General features: G+C 35.6%; 1 protein-coding gene across 1 annotated transcript; it reads right to left on the bottom strand.

Annotated features, from left to right (window-relative positions):
* Nucleotides 1–1195: 1195 nt before the first annotated feature.
* Nucleotides 1196–18528, bottom strand: ghdc (GH3 domain containing). The gene is made up of 11 exons (XM_051915101.1): nt 18373–18528; nt 17677–17940; nt 14676–14872; nt 13989–14183; nt 11376–11495; nt 10463–10760; nt 7997–8186; nt 5562–5633; nt 4758–4891; nt 3634–3722; nt 1196–3545 (listed from the first exon to the last, which is right to left on the bottom strand). Exons 1-11 carry the CDS (start codon nt 18446–18448, stop codon nt 3324–3326), a joined length of 1857 nt encoding a protein of 618 aa, XP_051771061.1. The 5' UTR covers nt 18449–18528; the 3' UTR covers nt 1196–3323.
* Between the last annotated feature and the right edge of the window lie 2779 nt (nt 18529–21307).

A 21307-nucleotide genomic window follows, 5' to 3' on the forward strand; every position in this document is an offset into this window, starting at 1 on the left:
AACTCCGGTTCATGACACCCTTCTCCATGTAAAAAAAAAACAGATGTTTACATACTCTTCCACAATTCAGTCATGTTCAGCGCATTGTAAACTTTGGTATTTTGCACTTCTTCCTGACAGACATGGTCACAATGAACTTGTGTTGTGTGCAAAAAGCTGTGTAAAGATTAATTAAAAAAAAAACTTTTTTGTTCCACAGGAAAAACAAATCATATGGTTTTGGAGAAACATAAAGGTCAGTAAATAATTGAAATTGAATATAAATTGAATAATAATTGAAAATAAATAAAGGAATTTTTACATTTAAAGGTAACATGAACAAATTACCATGGCTGTTATCAGTAGAGTCTGGCAGCACTGCTGACTCAGGCTGGAAATCTCACAGTGATAACTAGATGAATGAGAATCAAACCACTAACTACGCTGAGAGTCAACAAGAAGACAATTAAATCTGAACTGTGGAGCCTAAACATACAAGAAAGGAGTCCCAGTGTGCAGAAGTCCCATCTGGGACATCAAGTCTTTAGCGGCATTTTATGTTCCTTTTTATAGCAGCATATATGCTACTGTTATTCAATATTCTGTTAGTACATCTATCTGTTCTGGTGTGTAACACTTTCACTCAAATTGAGATTAATTAAAAACCTCTTATTGTTGCTAAGACAGAAATAATACACGGCTATGATGAAATTACAAATTACATACACATACAATTTTTAAAATAGGAATATTGCCCCCTTACCCCCTATTTTCAGTGTAGTTATTTACTTTTTGTTACTAACATGTAATGTAGCTGACTTGATTTTTTTTTTTTTTTTTTTTTCAAAAGAGAAATTTAACTGTAGTTATTTAACCAGGCTAATTGATATCCTAAGAAGCTCATAGCTTGACAAAGTTTCTTCAAATTGTGTCTTGAAAAAGAGTAGCCTACACTTTTAAAAAGTAATTCCTATTAAAACATCATTTACTACTTGAGTGTGAACTGAATGTAATGTTTTCAGACATTACATGCTCATTGCAATGAGATGAAAATGTATTAGGCTAACATTTATGTGAAATGCAATTAGCTCAACTTTAGAGTGCTTTTTTTTTTTCCGATCCACTTAAGAAGGACTTAAATGTAATTTCATAATTTCTTCTATCGTCACTGAAATATGGTTCAGATGTACGGACAATAATTTATGGTAAACTAAAATACACTTTAATTTAATTTTTATTGAAACTTGTATTCTTTTAAATATGTTTGTAATTACACATTTGTGATGATGAAGTTGCAATTTAGTACATTTATAATAGCCTATATAAACTTTTAATGTAATAACTGTTGCGTCCGAAAACCTAGGCAGCTGACTTGTTGCCTCAATGCAGGCAGCGTCTGCGCACGAAGGTACCTCACTAAACTGATTTTGGACAGACTTCGTTCTGAGGCAGCGTGACGATTTAATGACAGATAACAAAACAGAGAGCGCTTTGGTGACAACAAATTGAATGTTTAATTACTACAATACTAACTTCTCTCTAGAAATGTCATCAAAAGTGGGAAAAGTTGGTCAAAATGTACACTTACACACAAACTGTCCACCAACCTCAAATCTCAGATGCCATCTTTATATTTTAGCTCAACAATCAGGGAATGGAACGCGCAGGATTGTGGGATATTAAAGGCAGCGAAGGATACATCCATGCTGCCTTCAAAAATCCATCAGATGAAGGTGTCTCAGGAGACAGGATGTGGCACGATCTTTGGATTTGGACGTGCCTTGTTACCTTCCTACAGTACCTCCTTATCCTGCCTGCGGAGGCAGCATTTTTCAGTTTTCGGACGCAGCCATAGAGTCAAAGCTTTACTAGCATGATTGTCAGGCATTTAAAGTTTTTACAAAACAATTATGGTTATATCAACTATTAGATAAATGAACCATTTTATAATTACAAGGGTCGCACACAATCTCAGTTCAGATTTCATTACATCAAACCTAAAGGAAAACATTTCCAGTGCATGAATGTTGCAGTAGATAAAACAATATTTTTGATGGCTCTATGAATGTCTCCTGAAATTCTGTGGTAGAACTCTTACAATAATACAGAACATTAGGTAACACTATTTTACAATGTCCGCGTTATAAAATGTTACATGCATTTACTGTAGTAATAACATTAATCAATATTACTCAGTACTTAAAGCTGCAGTCCGTCACTTTTGACACTCTAGCGGTTAATAAATAGAACTGCATGCATCTAGCGGAAGAACATTGTAGCCGGAGTTACTCCTCTCCTTTTATGTCTATGACAGTTCACGCAGTTACTGTGATACTCCGCTGCAGCAGTTCCTACCAGACTTGTCTAAAATAGTCTGAATAGAAACACTTATTATAAGTGTACCATAATGATTCAGGGTAAGACAAAAACACGTTTGGAAAATGGATTCATGTTGTACATTCTCATTATATAATTTTTTATAAATTTTGAACACAAAAAAAGTTATGGACAGCAGCTTTAAATGTATAATTACATTGTAACAAGGACACTAAAATAAAGTATAACCAAACATTAATTTCGAAAAAAGATAAATGTAATTAAGGATGAAAATTAAAATAAATATATAACAATAAATATACAAAAAAAAAAAAAAAAAAGGTAATTAGTGAACGGATTTGAAAGACTGTGGTATGGAATAAATCAAAATGTCTACTTGTAGGCATATTTTATGTTCTTATATATTTTTAACATATAATAACAATAACCAATTATTAAAACTTCTATTTTTTAAATATAATATAATATAATATAATATAATATAAAAATGCCATTTTGCCCAACGGTTGATCAATGATGAATCTCCTTCTGGAAAACCTCGTAATGACAGAAATCTGATGTGCTAAATAAGCGACACGTTCAAAATGTGCAGTATTGGGATCAAGAACAATCACTTTCGCAGCCCCAAGCAGATCTGCAAACAAGTTTCCCAAATGATCATTGAGACCTCCATCGGTTGGACGAGTTGTGCCACTGGTTGAGCCTGTTCCCGTGTTTGGCTGGTCTGAATACGGAAAACTGAAAAATGCTTTGAAAATGCAACAGGGGCACATTGTTACACTTTTCAGGATATCGCCCTACCAATGGATTATTTACAGTTGTCTCTGCATATACAACTAGGATAGGAGAAACAACTGTAAATAATCCATTGGTAGGGCGATTCCCTGAAAAGTATAACCTAATGTCCCCTGTCGCATTTTCAAAGCATTTTTCAGTTTTAGCTATTCAGACCAGCCAAAATTGCCACCTCAGCTTTCCATCAAAGCGTTCATCGATAATTGAAATGCTCATGAGAAAGCCCTCTGCAGTAAAAAATCAGCAAACTCTCTCCTACGTATCACACGCTGCATTTTGAAGGTGTTGGACGAAACACTAGAGAAGGCCATCATGCGATCTTTCAGTTCTTGGAAAGTTCCGTCGCGAACGAGATGAACTCTCATTGGTCCGATGCTGCCCTTCATCCTGAAGGATCTGTAGATGTCAGAGTCCTCCTGTAGGCAGTGGTCTAACTGTTGGATTTAAAAAGCAATCTGGAATATTAGCAGTTAAGAGAAGGGTTTCTTAAGAAAAAATTAAATGAATATTATTGATAGTCACCTTGTATCTTTGTTCCTCTGAGAGGTTCCTCACACCCTTTAGCTCAACAAACACAAGATAATGTGGCTGAGCTATTCCAGATGCACTGCCTACAGCAAACACAAATAACAAATTAAATGAAACATTTACTGCATGTATTTCACTGTCAGTACTATACTTAAGATCAACCTTAGGAAAATTCAAGTTATGTTCCAGATTTATTACAAATTGCACTCTATTGATGTTGCAGACAGAGTCAAAATTCAATAGTTTCATGCTGATATGTATAATGTTCCACAGTCCGGGGTGGGGGTTGTGGATGGGTGGGGTTGAAATGAAAGGGGAAGGTGAAATTACAGTCCTTGAGGTGCTGAATGCAGCCTGGAATCATAAATCACACCATGTTCATTCATTTGGCCAGAGGAGAACTGGCCTGACTGAGCCTGGGTCTCCCAAGGTTTCTCCCATTTCTGTCACCTGATGGAGTTTGGGTTCCTTGCCACAGTCGCCTTTGGCTTGCTTAGTTGGGGACATTGAACTGACTCAAGCTGAATAATGACAATATTGTGTTTTTAAGAGCTGCTTCACAGCAGAATTGAATTCTGTTTGCATCACTGTTCATTATCACTGTAAAGCTGATTAAAACAATATGTATTGTATAAAGGGTATATAAATAAAGGTGACTTGACAAACAGTAAAAAGTAAAAAAATAAAACATTAAAAATTCAACTCTAAGAGTAGTTTTAATTTTTTTGAGTATGTCTAGCATTTATGTAACTATTACACACTTCTATAAGTCTCTGTACACCTGAGCAGAACAAAGGCGTCTCTAGACACGTTTCAAAACACGAAAATGGCAAAAAGCAACAAAATGGTCAAAGACATCCATCTAGTGCATGTTCACAGGAAAACAACTGAAAAACATCGTAAGTGACACAAAAACCCTTTCGGTGTGAATGGTCATTTATTCACATGACACAGCAGTAGCTGAAATTTCTCTGAAAATGAAGTTACCTCTCAAAAAGTAGCCTCGGGTCTCAAGTGTTTGTAGGTGAATATCCACTGTTGTATATATTAGTTTAAATTGTAATGAACTTGGAACATTCTTTTAAATGACAAAGGACTTGATGAAACTCAAACATTACCTAGAATGCCACTCTCAACACAGCTGTAGTCTATGAGTCTGGCTCCTGGCCACTGCGTCACTGTCCTCTTAAGAGCCCTCAAAAACAGCCATTCAGACACTTTCTCACCACGCACGCTCAACATCTGACCCCGCCTGAACACACGTCAAAGAAATGATAGTAAAGAAATATGTTTTTGATTGATTAGATCAGTGCTTCTTAAACATTCAGACAAGGTACTAACTCTGATCAACTTTTCCAGCATTGGGCAAACAGAAATCTGTAAGTAAGAATTTGTAAAAAAAGTGTAAGGGCTGTGAGCAGCATACAAAATGTATTATTCTGCTGCAGGTTCGAACAGAATAATACTGAATATGATTCAGTGTTTGTTCAGAATATATACTGTAGTGCTCCGCACCATTAGATAATATATTACATAAATGCATTTGGCAGGCGTTTTTATCCAAAGCGATTTACACTGTATTCAAGGAACACATTTCATCAATTTTATGCATTCCCTGGGAGATGAACCCATGATCTCAGCATTGCTAGTGCCAAACAACACTGTTTGTTCTACAAGAATGGAGCTACAGCAGAGAACATGACCCATTAACATCCCACACTGCTGATGTAAACATCAGCTTCTTCAAGGTGACTATAGATATCTTAATATTGTAACAAGAAATTACAATTAAAATACTAAAATATATATATTTTTTTTTTTCTATTTTTAAACAGTGTGAAATAGTGTTGTGCTGTGTACCACCTGAGTGTAACACAGTTTGAGAACCACTTGATTAGAGAATGTAATAAACAAGTACGTACCTATACTGAAACTCCACTTTTGGACACTGGTTATGAAACCCGACTACTTTCACAACATCTCCAATGCGATACCTGAAAAACATAGATGAACACTTCAGTAAACATCTAGTATATAATTTTACCGATATTTTACTTTTCTAATTGTCAAAAATCTGGTTATTGTTTCTCTCTTTCTCTCTCTCTCTCTCTCTCTCTCCCTCTCTTTCTCTTTTTTTTATAAACAGAACAGAACAATGCATGGCATCATCTGGTGTGTCTTTAAAGCAGTTGTTCTCAACCATTTTGTCTCCAAGGCCCCCCACTGTACAAAACAATGGCTGTTTTTCAAGTCCAAGAATGCAAATGTACTTGTGTTCTCGTGGAGACCAGTTTTGCCAGGCTACCTTAACAGAAAGAACTCTGAAAGACGCAAGGACACAGAACACATCTTTGTGAGAAGTGAGATGTGTTGTGATCTTGTTGCTCAGCTGACCATCCAAGCACATTAAAAGTTGCAGCCAATGCACAATAAACACAACATAACATCACAAACAAATGTCATAACCTATTAAAACCTTTATTTCATATTATTATGGACAGACATTATTTTTATATTATTTATTCTACCATGTGTATTTGTGAAAATGAGTATGTATATACACTACTGGTCAAACAATTTTGAACGGTAAGATTTTTTAATGTTTTTAAAAGAAGTCTCTTCTGCTCACCAAGGCTTAATTTATTTGATCCAAAATACAGTAACTTTGTGAAATATTTTTGCAATTTAAAATAACTGTTTTCTATTTGAATATATTTTAAAGTGCAATTTATTCCTGTAATGGCAAAGCTGAATTTTCAGCATCATTACTCCAGTCTTCAGTGTCACATGATCCTTCAGAAATCATTCTAATATGCCAATTTGCTGCTCAAGAAACATTTATTATCAATGTTCAAAACAGTTGTGTACAATATTTTCAGGGTTATTTGATGAATAGAAAGATCAAAAGAACAGCATTTAATTGAAATAGAAAGCTTTTGTAATTTCTAATGGTTTGATTCTCTCAAGTCTGCATTCGAGGCATCCTAACACATCCAGGGACTTTCATGCATTCTCTGTACCTGCATTCTTGAGTACTGGAATTAAACTTCGACGGTTCATAATGATGTAGTACTAGAAAAAATGGACCAAAATTGATTAAGAACACATATTGAGAAACAGACAATATTGGAAGGCCCTCCTATCTAGGTTGATATGTACCTCTAGTAGTTCTGTTGTCGTGAAAATAAATTAATTTAAAAAACATTATGTCAGTTTAATGTTGTACAGCTTTTTTTTTTTTTTTTTGCATTTTAATTAAGATTATGTTAATATAACAAAATTTAAATAATTTTAAGATTTAATCAGGCCCTCCTATAAGTTTGCTGAGGTCCACTAGTGGGTCCCGGGCCTCTGGTTGAGAACCACTGGTTTAAAGAATAGTGCTCAAAAACAGCAGCAAACAGTAGTGTTCACAGGTAAAGTAACTTATTTAATGCATTGTTCATGTTAATAACATTACATAATTCAGCCAATCACGTTCAAATGGGATGTGGAATGTTTGAGGCATTGCATTTATGTCCAAACAGTAAGTTTAACAGTAAAGCCCAAGCAAGGTATATTTTCCTGTTTTAGGAGTATGCTCATCAGCATGTACCATACATATGCAGCCCTATTTTTTTCAAAATGATCTTTCTCTCATTTGCACCTTGAATTTTTTTTTTGCACTGGCCGGGTCCTTTGTCACAGACGAAAAAGAAACAGTAAAGACGGAACAACAATAGATGCCACTATGTATCGGTCAAAACATCAGGAGATAAATAAAGCAGACACTGTATAAAGATGAAACTGTCGTATATATGTTTATGAAATGGAAGATACTTTGAAAAGCTAAGTGTCAGTCATACACACACATTAAGCGTTTGTCAAAACTGAAGTATATTTTGGGCTTAAGTCAAAAAAAAAAAAAAAACATGTTGGAGGGCGAATTGTACAAAGATCCAAAAGACTAAATATTTTATATTAAAATGTTAAGGAAGAAGCACTGCACCAGTACATGATGCCATTAAAAAAGGTTTATTTAATTATTTGTTGCCTATTTGCAACATTAGTGTTGTTCTGAGTTCATAGTTTAGTGAAGTTCAGGTACATTCCTAGAAATTGTCCATCCAGATATTTGAACAACTTCCATTTCTGCAAAACTCATCAAAACATCAAATGAACATGTACTTTGACATTTACTTTGCCCTCAAATTATCATCCATGTAATTATAAAATTCAGTTTTTGCTTTTACACAAAAACATTTTTACACCTATTTAAGACTATTAAGATCTGAACAGACAGATGGTAGAAGAGCAGTGAAAGCAGGGTATGTAAATAAAATGAGTAAATGTTAAGCAGTAGGATCATGTATCTGACCTGAATAATCCTGAGGCATTGGTGACCAGCAGCTCATAGTTGTGTCCTTCCTGAAGCTGCTCTATCAGGAGAGTTTTGGGCTTCTCTAAATCCAGATCCTCCTCTGGTATAAACTCAAGGAACATGGAGCGAGGACACAGGAGATACTGTCTGCTCTCCTGCAGAGGCCACAGGTTCACACCTATCAAACCTGAAACATGAATTACAGACTATTACACACAACTAACTAATGCATGTATGTGAGCTCTACTCACTGCAAGTATATTCCCAATTCACAACTTTGCTGCTGCATGTTGCCAGTCTCTGTACTGAATAGTAGGCTTTGCTAGTTCACCCAGCACCTAGACAGAGACAAATTGATTACTACAAGTACTATAATAGCTGTTGCTGCATCAAGTTGCTCTGCATTGACATTAAGTTTGCTGAAAAGCTTGACACGTCCAAACTAGTTACTAACAGTCAATTGAAAATGAGAAAATCATTGAAAAATGAGGTCTAAATGATAAAGAAATACACTTAGTGTTGGTATTTTCCAGCTGCTGTATTTAAATACATTTAGACTATATATAGTAGGAATTTAGTTCAACTAACTGTATTTAACTTATTACTGTTAATAAAGATGTATAGAAAAACATCACTCTACCTCTATTAAAACTTCAGTTAGTGGATTGTGAAACATTCCAGATACAACTTTTTGATTTTGAATTTAATTTAGATAATTCCTGAATCCAGTGCATGACATCAAGGTGATTGTAGCATTACTTAACTTCAGCAATCTAAAAGGAATATGTTACGAATAACATTTTTAAGCATTTTGTAATATGAAATGTAAATCTTCCAACCCTGCCCATGAAAAAACCAAGGCCTATCATGGCTTATTGCTTTAATATATCACAATCCAGTTCAGAAATGAACACACCAGGGGTTTTTCTTCCAAAGAGGCAAGGGAGGATCTGCATTTTCCAAAAAAATTAATGAGAAAATAATCTACAGTACAAAAGATAAAACAACGCAAATATTACGAAATATGACTTTAAAAGTGTATAAATATCTTGTTTTTCTAAAGTGGCAAAGCGACTGGCGACTCTTTTATGCCATGCCACCGTTTATGTCATGTCACATTCAAACCTGAAATTACTTGAAAACATGATCTGTGAGGATTTTTTTTTTTTTTTTGGTGAGCAATAATTTTGGTGAAATTAAAGGTATATCTCTGTGTCTGTGACCCCTGTGATCATGACTAACTTGATGAGAAATATACTTTGTTTTAATAAATAGAACATTATAATTTTAAAGTAAAAATACAAAATTGAATTGTATTAGAAGTTGTTTTCTTGATAGTGTAAGTAATGTTTATTTAACCTGAAAAAAAGTGTCAACATTAAAGGCAAAATATGTAATTTTCGCTGCTAGAGGTCGCTCATTCAAAACAAAGGCGTAGCTTGATGACACCGTGAATGAACGTGTGGTCATGGAAATTGTCGTCTTCATCTCCTGGAGATGAACTGCTCCGACAGACTCAGGCAGAAATCATGTTCATAGATGAGCTAATGCATTAAAGTTTTATTAACATTTTGTGGTATGAAGCAGAGAGCTGCGGGAGTCCAGCGGAGCTTTTATTATGCTTATGCTGCAGTCGGCCGCTTCTGCTCTTTTTGTTGCGTATGTGGGGTAACGCAGTGCTGTTTTACATGGTTAAAACAATCATACTAAATACGTTTGAGTGTGTTGAACGTTATGTTATAACGTTACTCTATGCATTCGCTCGGTGGCTGGTATAAGAGACTTGTTGCACTTTGCAGTAATCTAGATCGATATTAAAATGTCATATTAGTATAAACTGGATGACTTGTGTTGCTAAGTGACATGCAATTAATTAAAAAAATGATTGTATGATAGAAAAAGCTCTCTCTGATTATGCTATGTTAGCCACTTGACAAAATAGTGTTGTCTCTGAGGCATGGTAAAAACATGGTACTCGTAGTAAATCAGGAAACAAGCGATCCGAACAATAAGACTAACCGTGTTGAGCTATATAACAATGATTTGTTTTCTGTTGATAAATGTATCCAAACAGTTGTTCACCTGTCTAATAAAACACAACATATTAAAGTGTTTTTAGTGTTTCCATTGTTTCTACGAAAGTAAAACTGGAAATCGAGGGTAACACGGATATGATGTCATGACAGGCGACAAAATGACACGGGCCATGTCCTGGTTAAAATTGCTGATTTCTCTGGATTTAAACATTGTTGGAAACATTTGGGATAATGTAAGTACACAAGTCAACAAAATATATAACATTGTTCTAGTGGTTTTTAGATATTTTAATATAAAAATCTTACATATTGTGCCTTTAAGTGTAACTGGAACATAAAACTGAAAAAGTGAAAACTTTGCCTCCTCATTTTTGAACACCACTGCACACTACTGGTGCTATACATGCATACACACATACAAACATACCTTCAGTGGCAGCGTAGAAAGGGGAGTAGAACGGGACATTTTTACAGTAGTGCTGTCGTAACATCTCCCCATAAATCTGGTTGGAGCCTGAGTCCACTGCCAGGACCAGGTGTAACTGTGGCCATAGTCTGAGTGCGATCCCCTCAAAGCCTTCCTCAAACTGGGCTGTGAGCTCAGATGCCCTCTCTGGATCCGGCTTCATCAGCTTCTCCAGAGCACAGCGCACGTCAGCCTTCAGGTTCAGGCCGGAGTTAATCCTGCCCACTTCCACATCCACAACAAGATCTTTCCAATGTTCCTAAATGCAGATGAACACAGATCTGAGACAAATCTGAGAGCGGGACAAAAATCTCAAGCGTATTGAGTGCATATTTTAGCAGCGGGAGTTAATGCGCCTATAAATGCAACTTCTGTGTGATTCTGTTGCACTCCATCTAGCTGTATTCAACGTGAGAACAAAGTATTGATGGTACTACTCTTTTTTCTTTTCTATTTTTGAACATGTTGTATGGTGGGGTCCAACAATCTGAGACTACACTGAAAACCTGGATTTTTTTTCTCTTTAAACCAGGAAATAACCTAAGTTTTGAATTAATGATTGAAATCATTAAATCATTTATGATTTAAAAGGAATTCTGCATTATTCCTTGGTCACTAAACCAAAGTAAATTTTTGCATTTCTGCTCATCTGATAGCTTTATACAGTGTAGTCAATGTGGTCTGAGGCCTTGCATTTAAACCTTTAAAAACAAAGTTCTAGGATTTATTAACAAAGAGAAGTTATGATGTATAGATTGTGCACTACTCCTAGGTGATCACTTATGTTGTAATACTGATTATATAATTATACAATCAATAATGTAATGTAGAAGCATTTTCTTTGGGGTTCTCAAACTTTTGGACCCCACTGTACCTGCAGGGCTCTGAAGGCATAAAAGACGGTAGAGCAGAAGTTGGATTCCAGCATGCCGAGATTGCGGTCCTTCAGCCCAAACAGCAGATGCAGATACAAGGCATCTCTCTCATTCAGCACCTAGAGACAAAACAAATCTTTTAGATTCTGTATACTAGTGTTCTGATCAGATAAAATCAATGGTCAAACACATTTCATTTTATAGTTGGTAGGCACTTCCATCCAAAGTTACTTCCAGTGCATGCACAGCAGCAGTGTGGACTCAAGCTGCATGACTTGTACTTGATTTGGACTCACAACAAAATAAAACATAACAATCAGACATAATCAAAGAAGACTCAACTTGGAAAGACTAGTAAGCAGATGGTACGAAAACTCACACAAATAAGATTCATATGAATTCATTCAAACAACTAAAATTGAGTTGTTTCTGTTTTCTATTACGTTCCTCAAAAAATAAATAAAAGAAATAAATGCAGCAAATCAATGATTCTGATGGACTAACATTTGTTACACTAAATTATGCAAACAATGATTTTATTAGGTGTTAGAAAACGGTTAGTTCCTGTCCTTGATTCTGATTGTCAATAGCTGTGTTTTATTCACGATAAAACACGGCTATGACCGCTTCACCCAACAGTTATGTGTATCACTACACAACTCCCTTAGCAAACACTCTTAGCAACGTAAACTGTATGTTCTCAATTGATAATGTTCTTTGAAGCTTACTGTATTATGTAGAAGAGTATTGTGAGAAAAAGATTGAGTGAGCGAGTTTATTACCTGCATTCAGATTTAGCATTTTCCTTCAGGTCAGTCCTATGTTCATAATAAAAAATCTGTTTAAATGTCCGATGTATTATCTTGTCCTTTTAACAGTTAAGGGGTTTCCCGTGACTGACAGTGCTAGTCAAAGCATTTTTTCAGTTGCATCTTGTTCCGTGTTCACAACAATTCAGTCTTTTCAATGTAAAAGTCTTCACTACTGGTTGACACACTCATAATGACAGTCTTTGCTGCCATCTAATGGTGTAATAATGTAACATCTGTTGCTGTTCACGGTCAGGGACTATTTTTTCTGGTGGAAGGAAGGCTTTAGTGAAAGTTTATTTCATGAAAGTTGCATTGATACATAATTTTGGCTTTAATATTTGTATTGTGTGGTAACAGTTTTATGTAAGCAATGAGGTACGAGAGGATGTGCTGTATCATGAATAAGTCACAGCTGAAGGGTGTTGTTAGGCACGACGAGAAGCGGAGCCTTCCTTCCGCCGGAAAAATAGTCCCTGACCGTGAACAGCAACAGAAGTTACATTATTACTCCATTAGATGGCGGCAAAGACTGTCTTTATGAGTGTGTCAGTCAGTAGCGAAGACTTTTACATTGAAAAGAATGAATTGTTGTGAACATGGAACAAGACGCAACTGACAAATGCTTTGACTAGCGCTGTCAGTCACGGGAAAACCCCTTAACTGTTAAAAGGATAGGATAATACATCGGACATTTTATTTTTTATTATGAACATAGGACTGACCTTAAGTAAAATGCTAAATCTGAATGCAGGTAATAAACTCGCTCACTCAATCTTTTTCTCACAATACTCTTCTACATAATACAGTAAGCTTCAAAGAACAATATCAATTGAGAACATACAGTTTACGTTGCTAAGAGTGGTTGCTAAGTGATACACATAATTGTTGGGTGAAGCGGTCATAGCCGTGTTTTATCGTGAATAAAACACAGCTATTGACCAATCAGAATCAAGGACAGGAACTAACGGTTTTATAAAAAAGCAATAAGGTACTCGAGGCTAGTGCTGTATCGTGAATAAGTCACCGCTAAAGGGGTTGTTAACAACGCCCTTCAGCCGTGACTTATTCACGATACAGCACAGCCTCTCGTACCTTATTGCTTACTTTTAGATTTGAAATTAAAATGTTTCAATTTAGTTTCTATTGATTTAGTTTTTATATTAATTTTTACTGGGAACATACTCAGAAACCATGACAACAGAGAAGACAAGGGAAAACTGTGTAACTTTATGTCTTTAGTGGGAATTGATTAGAATTTATAAAGATTTAAATTTTAAGATTTAATTTACAGATTTAAAAAGTGTATATATATCATTCTTCAATAATCAAGTACAATTTAAAGCTGTACGTTTTTACTTTCACTTTGGTTTTTTGCTAGATGCCTGGACTTTTTCACTCTGTGTCCATACTTTCACATAAATATAATTTAGCTCCAACTCTAATGAAACATACCTGAAAAATCTAATCAAAGTTTTGAGGATTACTTGAAAATTACAGTCAGGTGTGTTTAATGAGAGGTGGACATTACAGCACCCTGTAATGGGGATGGGGGACTTTGTACTGTATAAAAAGTATTGTCATTTGTACAAGTTGAAAACAAAATGTATGAAAATACCTTAATAAAATGACCTTTAATAAAACCTGCCAACATCCACTTTAACCAGTTGTGAATTGTTTGATTACAAATCTAAAACTGTGGAATACAGAGAAACCTCTCAAGGTTTGTCTCCCTTTTCACCTTAACATTTGCAAATATTATCACAAAATATCATGTTAAATTCATATTTATCTATCCCTTACCTGATAGACGGGTGCTGGTGTGGTGTACAGATGCAGCATGTGTCTAGAGGAGGCAGGGGTTGAGGAGTTGGGGCCAATAGGAATACCTGCCTCACTCTGACGAAAAAGGGGCGAGTAAAAGAGCTTCAGAGTTTTCTGGAGACAGTTGGTGGCTGGGAAGGCTTGTCTCATAGCATCTAGACAAACAGTCACCCCCTGCCAGAAAAGTGCACAAAAATAATAGATTACATGCCCCCTGATCCTCTCAAGTCCTTTAGGAAATTAACAAAGAATTGAGAGCTAATTATCATATTACTTTCATTGATCACAAAATGCAGTAAATTAGTTCATCTTGCAACAACCCCAAACTTGTTGCTAGTGAGTCTGCATTGGCCCATTACTTATAAAACACTGCTCCTAAACATGTGTTAAGGAATCTGACAGGTTTCTCCATGGTTTTCCACTGCCTTCTGTGCAACCAATCACACTGAATAATGCATTTCTGAAATAATGAATGATGCATTTGTATTATATTTCAAAAACTGTGTGCCACCCGAACACCTCCACCTCTTATATTTACTGAACAACTTCACTTCCTGTTTGTCTGACCAACAGAAAGACATGGGGAGTGTTCAAAAATTTGGTGTTTGGTGCCACTAGTAATGCTGACATAACTTTGTTCTTATAAAAATGTTTATGTGTTGTGACCTGTAGAAAGAATTCCGTGTTGGTGTCTCTGGTGCTCAGAAGCATACGACTGGATCCAGACGTTCCTGATGTCATTGCCAGGACATGAGGTTTCTCCGATATTAAAACCTTCTGCTCTCCTTTAGCCACACGCTCCACAAACTTTTCATAATGGTCATAATCTGTGACCGGATGGCGCTGTTGAAATGTTTCTGTGTCTGAAATGATACAATAAAAACTATGTCATACATTTCATGACAAGATGGTGAATTTTTTTTTTTTTTAATTGAAAAAATTTAAAGGATTATATAGCATAAGGCTACAGACATAACAAAATGTAAAAAATTCATCCATTTTCCAAACTGCTTTTCCTTTATAGGGTTGTGGGGATGCTGTAGCAAAGCTTCGAAGCATCTCGGGCCATAGACAAGGAAACACCCTGGACAGATGGCCAGTCTATCAGTAGTAATGTGTCTTTAATAGGGGTGTAACGATTCACTCGTTTTCTCGATGCTTCGATTACAAATCCTGACAATGCATATGCATCGATCTTGAAACATTTTGAATCGTGAATCGTTAATTTCGGTCGATAATCGATGTAAAATGCTAAGAATCGGATTAATCGCGATTCTATAGCGATTCAGTGCTTTAAAATTGGGGAGACGTTGTGCGTCGTCATTCGCGCTCACAGACACGCGCTGCACTCTTTACCGCCTTTCACTGGATTGCTCTCGCGCTCCGTCCGTAGCTCTCATCGACACATTTTTGAGCAGCCCACGTTTGAGCTCCCCTCAGGACGGCCACTGCTATTCACATGAGCAGATGACAGTCTCTATTGAGACAGCAATAGTCCTAGTCACACTGCTCAAGTCATTGATAAAGCTGACAAGTCATTGCGTGGTCACTACTGTTGAAATAAAACGCTTTTATTGCGTGGAAACGTCACCGTTATTTTATATAAGATAAAATACTGTAGTTTTACGGAAGTGTCATACCATTGACATTACCTGAGCAGTTGGAGTAAAACCCCGCTTATTCAAAGGCGCGCATTTATTGCATGGACGGAGCAAACACATAATGTAGTGTCTAAAATACATATGCACAGTTCCAATGAATGATAAATGAAATTTAACTTAATGCTATTAAACTGAATGTGCGAAGGAAACTGCTGAAATAACTACAACATTAACAACATTGAAATAAGAGCGCGCGGTTTATCTATCAATCAGATGCGAATTAAAGCTGCGTTTGTTACTATAGCAACAGTAGAAACCCAGCGCGTTTTCTTTCAGAATCATCGTAAGGAAAATGTTCCATATAAAGAGAACAAAGAGGGCTTTTATAACTAATCCGTGAAGAAAACTTAGTTTAGGATTAGTTGGGAATGTGCACGATATTCTAAGGTAGTCTCTCCGTGAAAGCATTAGTATGTTTAATGTACCTGGAACACTTTAATAAGGTTGTGTAGCCATTAACACTATTCTACACTATAGTTAACATGAATTAGGCCTAACAACACTTTTTAAGACTTTTAAAATTTTGGCTTATGTAAATTTCTACAAATGCCAATTTTTAGGCTATTAAAATAAAGTTATGTAGCATCATTAAGAACTAACATGAACTAACATTAACAATGGACAAAAGGTTGTTTTTTGCCCTTACTCTCTGACCTCCTGAAGGTCGCTGTGTAATTCACACCCTGACTAAGACACATTGGGGGAAACGTTTCAATAACCCTAATGAATGCATATAAAATTGCAGAATCAAATCGAATTAATCGAATTGCATCGAATTTTAATGTGAATCGTCTCAAATCGAATCGTTCTGAATTTGCAAAAATCGTTCTTGAATCGAATTGAACACCTGTGAATCGAATCGATTCGCTGTCTACCCAAAGAATCACAGCCCTAGTCTTTAATGTATCACCTGACAACAAAAAACCCAGGTAAACATCAGGTTAACTCTCCAAGTCCACATTACTTCAGTTCAGTGTGGTAGAAGCTGGCCATTAGCCAAACAAATAAATGAAAATGTAACAGAGGATTTAGCTAAATGGACAAAACTGTCACCCTGTTATAATGCAGTGGAAGTCGTGGGACTGAGAGATGTTGCATCGAAAGATTTATCTTATAATCAGCCATGCCAGAGAACCACTGTGTCAAGAGTAAGGACTTTAAAAATAGTGCCCCCTCATCTGGACTATCCTGCCCCCTTAGTCAAGGTGAATGTAGACAGTAATGGTTTTGCACCTAGTTTGCCTCTGGGTTACATTCTGAGGAAAAGTGGCATCATATTCAGCCATCTGTCAAGAAAGAGTTCATCATTACAACTTTTTCTAGTCTGACATTTGAGATAGATGAGAGCAGAAATAGCTGTTTTTGGCATTTATATTGACTCACTGATCTTCTGTTTGTCATATTTATTAAAATTTGTAAAAGTATATCAAATAAAGCTTTATCAAGTGATACAATAACCAAATCAGAGTTTTAGACTTGTATAACATGGAAATAGTCTGCAGTGTTATACTTCATTTTCCCAACCTGCGACAAGAGTGAAAGACCTGATAGATAGTCCTAATAGATACTTAGCCAAAGAGGGGGGGAAAAAATCAGAGATATTGCAGACTTTCATAAGACTAGAACAGTTTAAAGGGACCATGATAAGATAAAAGATACATCCAGATCAAAAGTTTAGACTAATGAGTTATAAAGTATGTTTGGTCATAAAATTAATAAAAATTAAAGAGTTTACTTAAATATAAAGTGAAGCATTTATATTTAAACACATAGTGGGCTTCTATTGTGACACAGGTGGGCTTGGTAAAAAAATAGCCTAATTTTTTTTTTATTATTAAAAAATTATATATATATATATATATATATAATTTTATAATATATATATATATATATATATATTTTTTTTTTTTTTTTTTTTTTTTTTTTTAAAGATTTAACACTTATGTTTTGTTAAAAAAAAATAATCACTTTTTTACTATTACTATACAGGCGTCAAAATTAATCACCTTTAACTGATCCGAAATCGTACAGTTTGCCGTAGACTGTGTCGGAGTGTTTGCGCAGGCGCTTGAGCAGAGTTTCCTCCTGAACGCGATGAACGTCCTGGGTGTCATTCTCCAGTCTGTTTCTCTGGCGATTCCCCAGCCAGCACACTACTTTCACAGCCACATACTGAGTTAAAAGACTCGATATGGAGCGATTCTTGATCTTTATCTTCCACAAAAGAGCCATACAGCAAAGACACAGGAACAAAAATGAGCCTGCAGGACCTGTTACACAAGAACACAACAGCATTGACTGTGTCTGAACGGAAGAGGGCGTCAGAACACACGTAAACATTTAACAACGGATCGCACAGGGTTTATCAATTTAGATAATGTAAATATAAAATGTGTACAACTTTACATATTAATGATTTTATAATTAAAATATAAAACAACAATTTATGTGTACTCAGAGAGAGCCTGGTCTTTGTGACACTTTATTCTAAGTAACAAATTCTATTGAATTGACAGCTCCTCACCAAGAAGTGCCGCGGCGGTACCATAGTACAGTGATGATACTTTGACATAGGCTATACTGTGCTATTTGGTACTTCGAGGCACTCTAAATGATACCATGGTGAATGTTCATATTACATGATTATCATGTTTCTTTTTTTATATTGTTTGTTACGGACAAAGCTACCAACAAAAACTCACCACATGTAATGGTCACGGCCAATACAGCAATAAAACATGGTAAAATGATCCACAAACGTTGATGTGTCTGAATCATTGTGTCGGACAGTATTATTGAAACTGGAACCAAACACTGACAACTTCTTCTTCTTTTGTGCAACGGAAGGAGCAATCGCGCCACCTAATGTTCGTGTTCATTGCTGCCGCCAAAGTCCCTCAAAAGGAATATGAGGTCTCTGCGGAACAAAACCGGGCGTTTCTGTAGGCTATTTGTGGGTGTTTTCAAACTGGTGGGTGTTTATATATCATGCAATGAAAATGATCCTCTTCACCCGACCCCACCCCTAAACCCTACCCACACTCTGACGTGGTCAAATCAGGTAACGCTCTCAAAAACGCCCCTCTGTTTATGGCCTCGCCCATCAATCATTAATGTCCTGCAGAGACCTGTACTTGCTCAAAAGGAGACATCTGTAGAAGTTCACTTGACAGCCAGGGGCCTGACCCATGAAGCTAGCTGAACAAACTCAGGGTTAAAGGATAAGTTTCATGTCGGCAAAACCAAACCAATCAGGCTTTATTGGTACCATGATGCTGCTGATCAATTTTTTCTGTAATGTAAACCACACTCTATATTGTTCTCCATATGTATATACAGCTGTAAATATGTAAATACAGTGTAGAATTCAATTTTGCATCATGCCATCAAATTTGTTTTTATGATAAACAATAACGTTTTGGTTTATTTGGTGAAATTCAGACCAGCAGTCGGAATTTGGAAAAATAGGTTTTCAAAGACATTCAAAATGGCGGACAGCAAGTTCAACCGACTATAGCATAATTGCTCTCGGAACGACTTAAGCCGGGCACACATTTAACGACTAGCTAAAATATTCTAAGACTGCTCAACACACAGCGATTGTTTCCTGAGTATCAATTTACATTCATAATCGGCCTTACAATCGTTAAGCGTGTCCCCGGCTTCAGGGAATATCTGTACTTAAGGGGAGACACTACAGGCAAAAACACTGTTTTTTCAGGCACCTGTCAATTTTGAGATTTTGCACTTTTTGGCTTTTCATAAAGTGTTTTTTCAGACTGGTGGAAAGAAAACATCCAAAATACATTTTTAAGTGTATATCTTATAGCACTTTATCTATTTGCGTCAATAGATTTCAATTACAGTAAATATCTTTAAAGGCCGTTTTCTCAAAATGAGTTTTTTCTCCTGCTCTGAGTCAGAAATCTCCACTTCAGCAGAACTTATATACACCAAACTTTACAGTTTTATTCCTATCTATATTCTGAAGGCTTTTACAGAGGGATATGTTGATATATCATTCCTATCCTGAGTTATAGGTCCTTTTGCTCAAAAAAACATGCCGAAAATAGATTTTTTAAGGCTATTGTCAGTATTCTCTAATTTACTAAAGCACAAAATAAGATATCCAGAATCCCCTCTGTAAAAGCCCTTTCATCTAATATGTCAACAAATAGAACCAAGAATTTTAAACCTGGACCTTTCCAATTTCCAGATTTTGTTTTTGGAAATGTATGCAAATGAGCATATATTTAAGTATATAAGGCCTCATTTGTATATTAAAACATAAATTTACACAAAACTTGTAATACATTTTTTTATGTTTATGCCAGTAATAAACTGGAGAAGTTTCACAGTGATATCTTCTAATTTAAAAAAAAAAATCCCTATTCACCTGTAGTGTCTCGCCTTGGCTATTTTATTCTTGGACTGAGTATCAAAGATATTAATAACTTTTACTCTCTACTTGACTACATTTTTGAATATGTTGTATTTACTCCAAAACATTTGTAATGAGTAATCCAATCGTTCATATTTTGTATGGCACCTAAATTTTTCTGCAGCAGGTTATTTCAGCTACAAAAGAAACAATATCGCCATCTACAGGGACTTGAAGGTACTATATCTTGTGCATTTTGGACTTACACAAACTTTGAACTTTGAATGTTTAAGCTTTGAGCCTACATTCATTACAAGCAACATACTAGTAAAGTACTGTTGAAATCAGATACTCTATGGCCCAGTTTCACAGACAGGGCTTAGCCTAAGCCAGGTCTTAGTTCAATTAGGGCATTTAAGTAGCTTTTATAAACATTCACTAGAAAAAAGCATTACTGGTGTGCATCTTGAAACAAAACAATGACACTGACATATTTTAAGGTATGTCAGTACAAGTTACTTTCAGTTACAACAGCTCAAACATGCATTTTAGTCTAGGACTAGCTTAATCCTTGTCTGTGAAACCAGGGGTATTTTTCTTAGTATTGGATTTGATTTGGTGTCTTGTAACTTGTAATGGAGTCATTTTCACTGTAAGGTATCTCTACTTTTACTTAAGTATGGTTTTCAGGTACTCTTTACACCTCTGAACATTACTAAAAATCAATCTCATAATGATTTCACGATATCAATTTTATTTCATGATAACAATAGTATACTGTATCACAATATAGTTATTCTGGTTGTTTTATTTTATCTTTGTTATTAAAAATAAGAACAAAGATGCAAATAAACACTAGGACAAATACAATATAAGAAAGATACAAATTAAATTAATAGGGCTTTAAGTTTTTCATGTACAGGTCAATTTAACAGTAGAAATCAAGTAATACAGAAAGTGAATAATGAAATAAAAAAATTAAATAACACATTCCCTTCACAGTATTAATAAAATATACATTCATATTAAAGCTACTAAAGTTATTCAGTATAGAACAGTGAGTGATTTTTTTCTTTTGTTGTTTGATTAATGCGGACAGACAGCAGCAGCTATATTAGGCTGTGGTCACTTTAAGAACTAATGCACAATATTGACACATTTGATTTTTCTATCAACAGTTTAAGTTTACTGAAGACATAACTGATTGTGTTTACGTCAAGATGAGTAAGGCGGTTCTTTTTCGCGGTTAATTGTGC

This window comes from Ctenopharyngodon idella, chromosome 12 (genome assembly GCF_019924925.1).
Source record: "Ctenopharyngodon idella isolate HZGC_01 chromosome 12, HZGC01, whole genome shotgun sequence".
In the NCBI taxonomy this organism is placed as follows: Eukaryota; Metazoa; Chordata; class Actinopteri; order Cypriniformes; family Xenocyprididae; genus Ctenopharyngodon; species Ctenopharyngodon idella.

Coding starts and splice junctions, on each gene's coding strand:
- ghdc (XM_051915101.1), bottom strand. CDS start 18,448: ATGATTCAGACACATCAACGTTTGTGGATCATTTTACCATGTTTTATT. Junction 10,761..11,375: donor ATGCCTTCAGAGCCCTGCAG/GTACAGTGGGGT, acceptor ATCTGCATTTAG/GAACATTGGAAAGATCTTGT. Junction 4,892..5,561: donor AAAGTGGAGTTTCAGTATAG/GTACGTACTTGT, acceptor ACGTGTGTTCAG/GCGGGGTCAGATGTTGAGCG.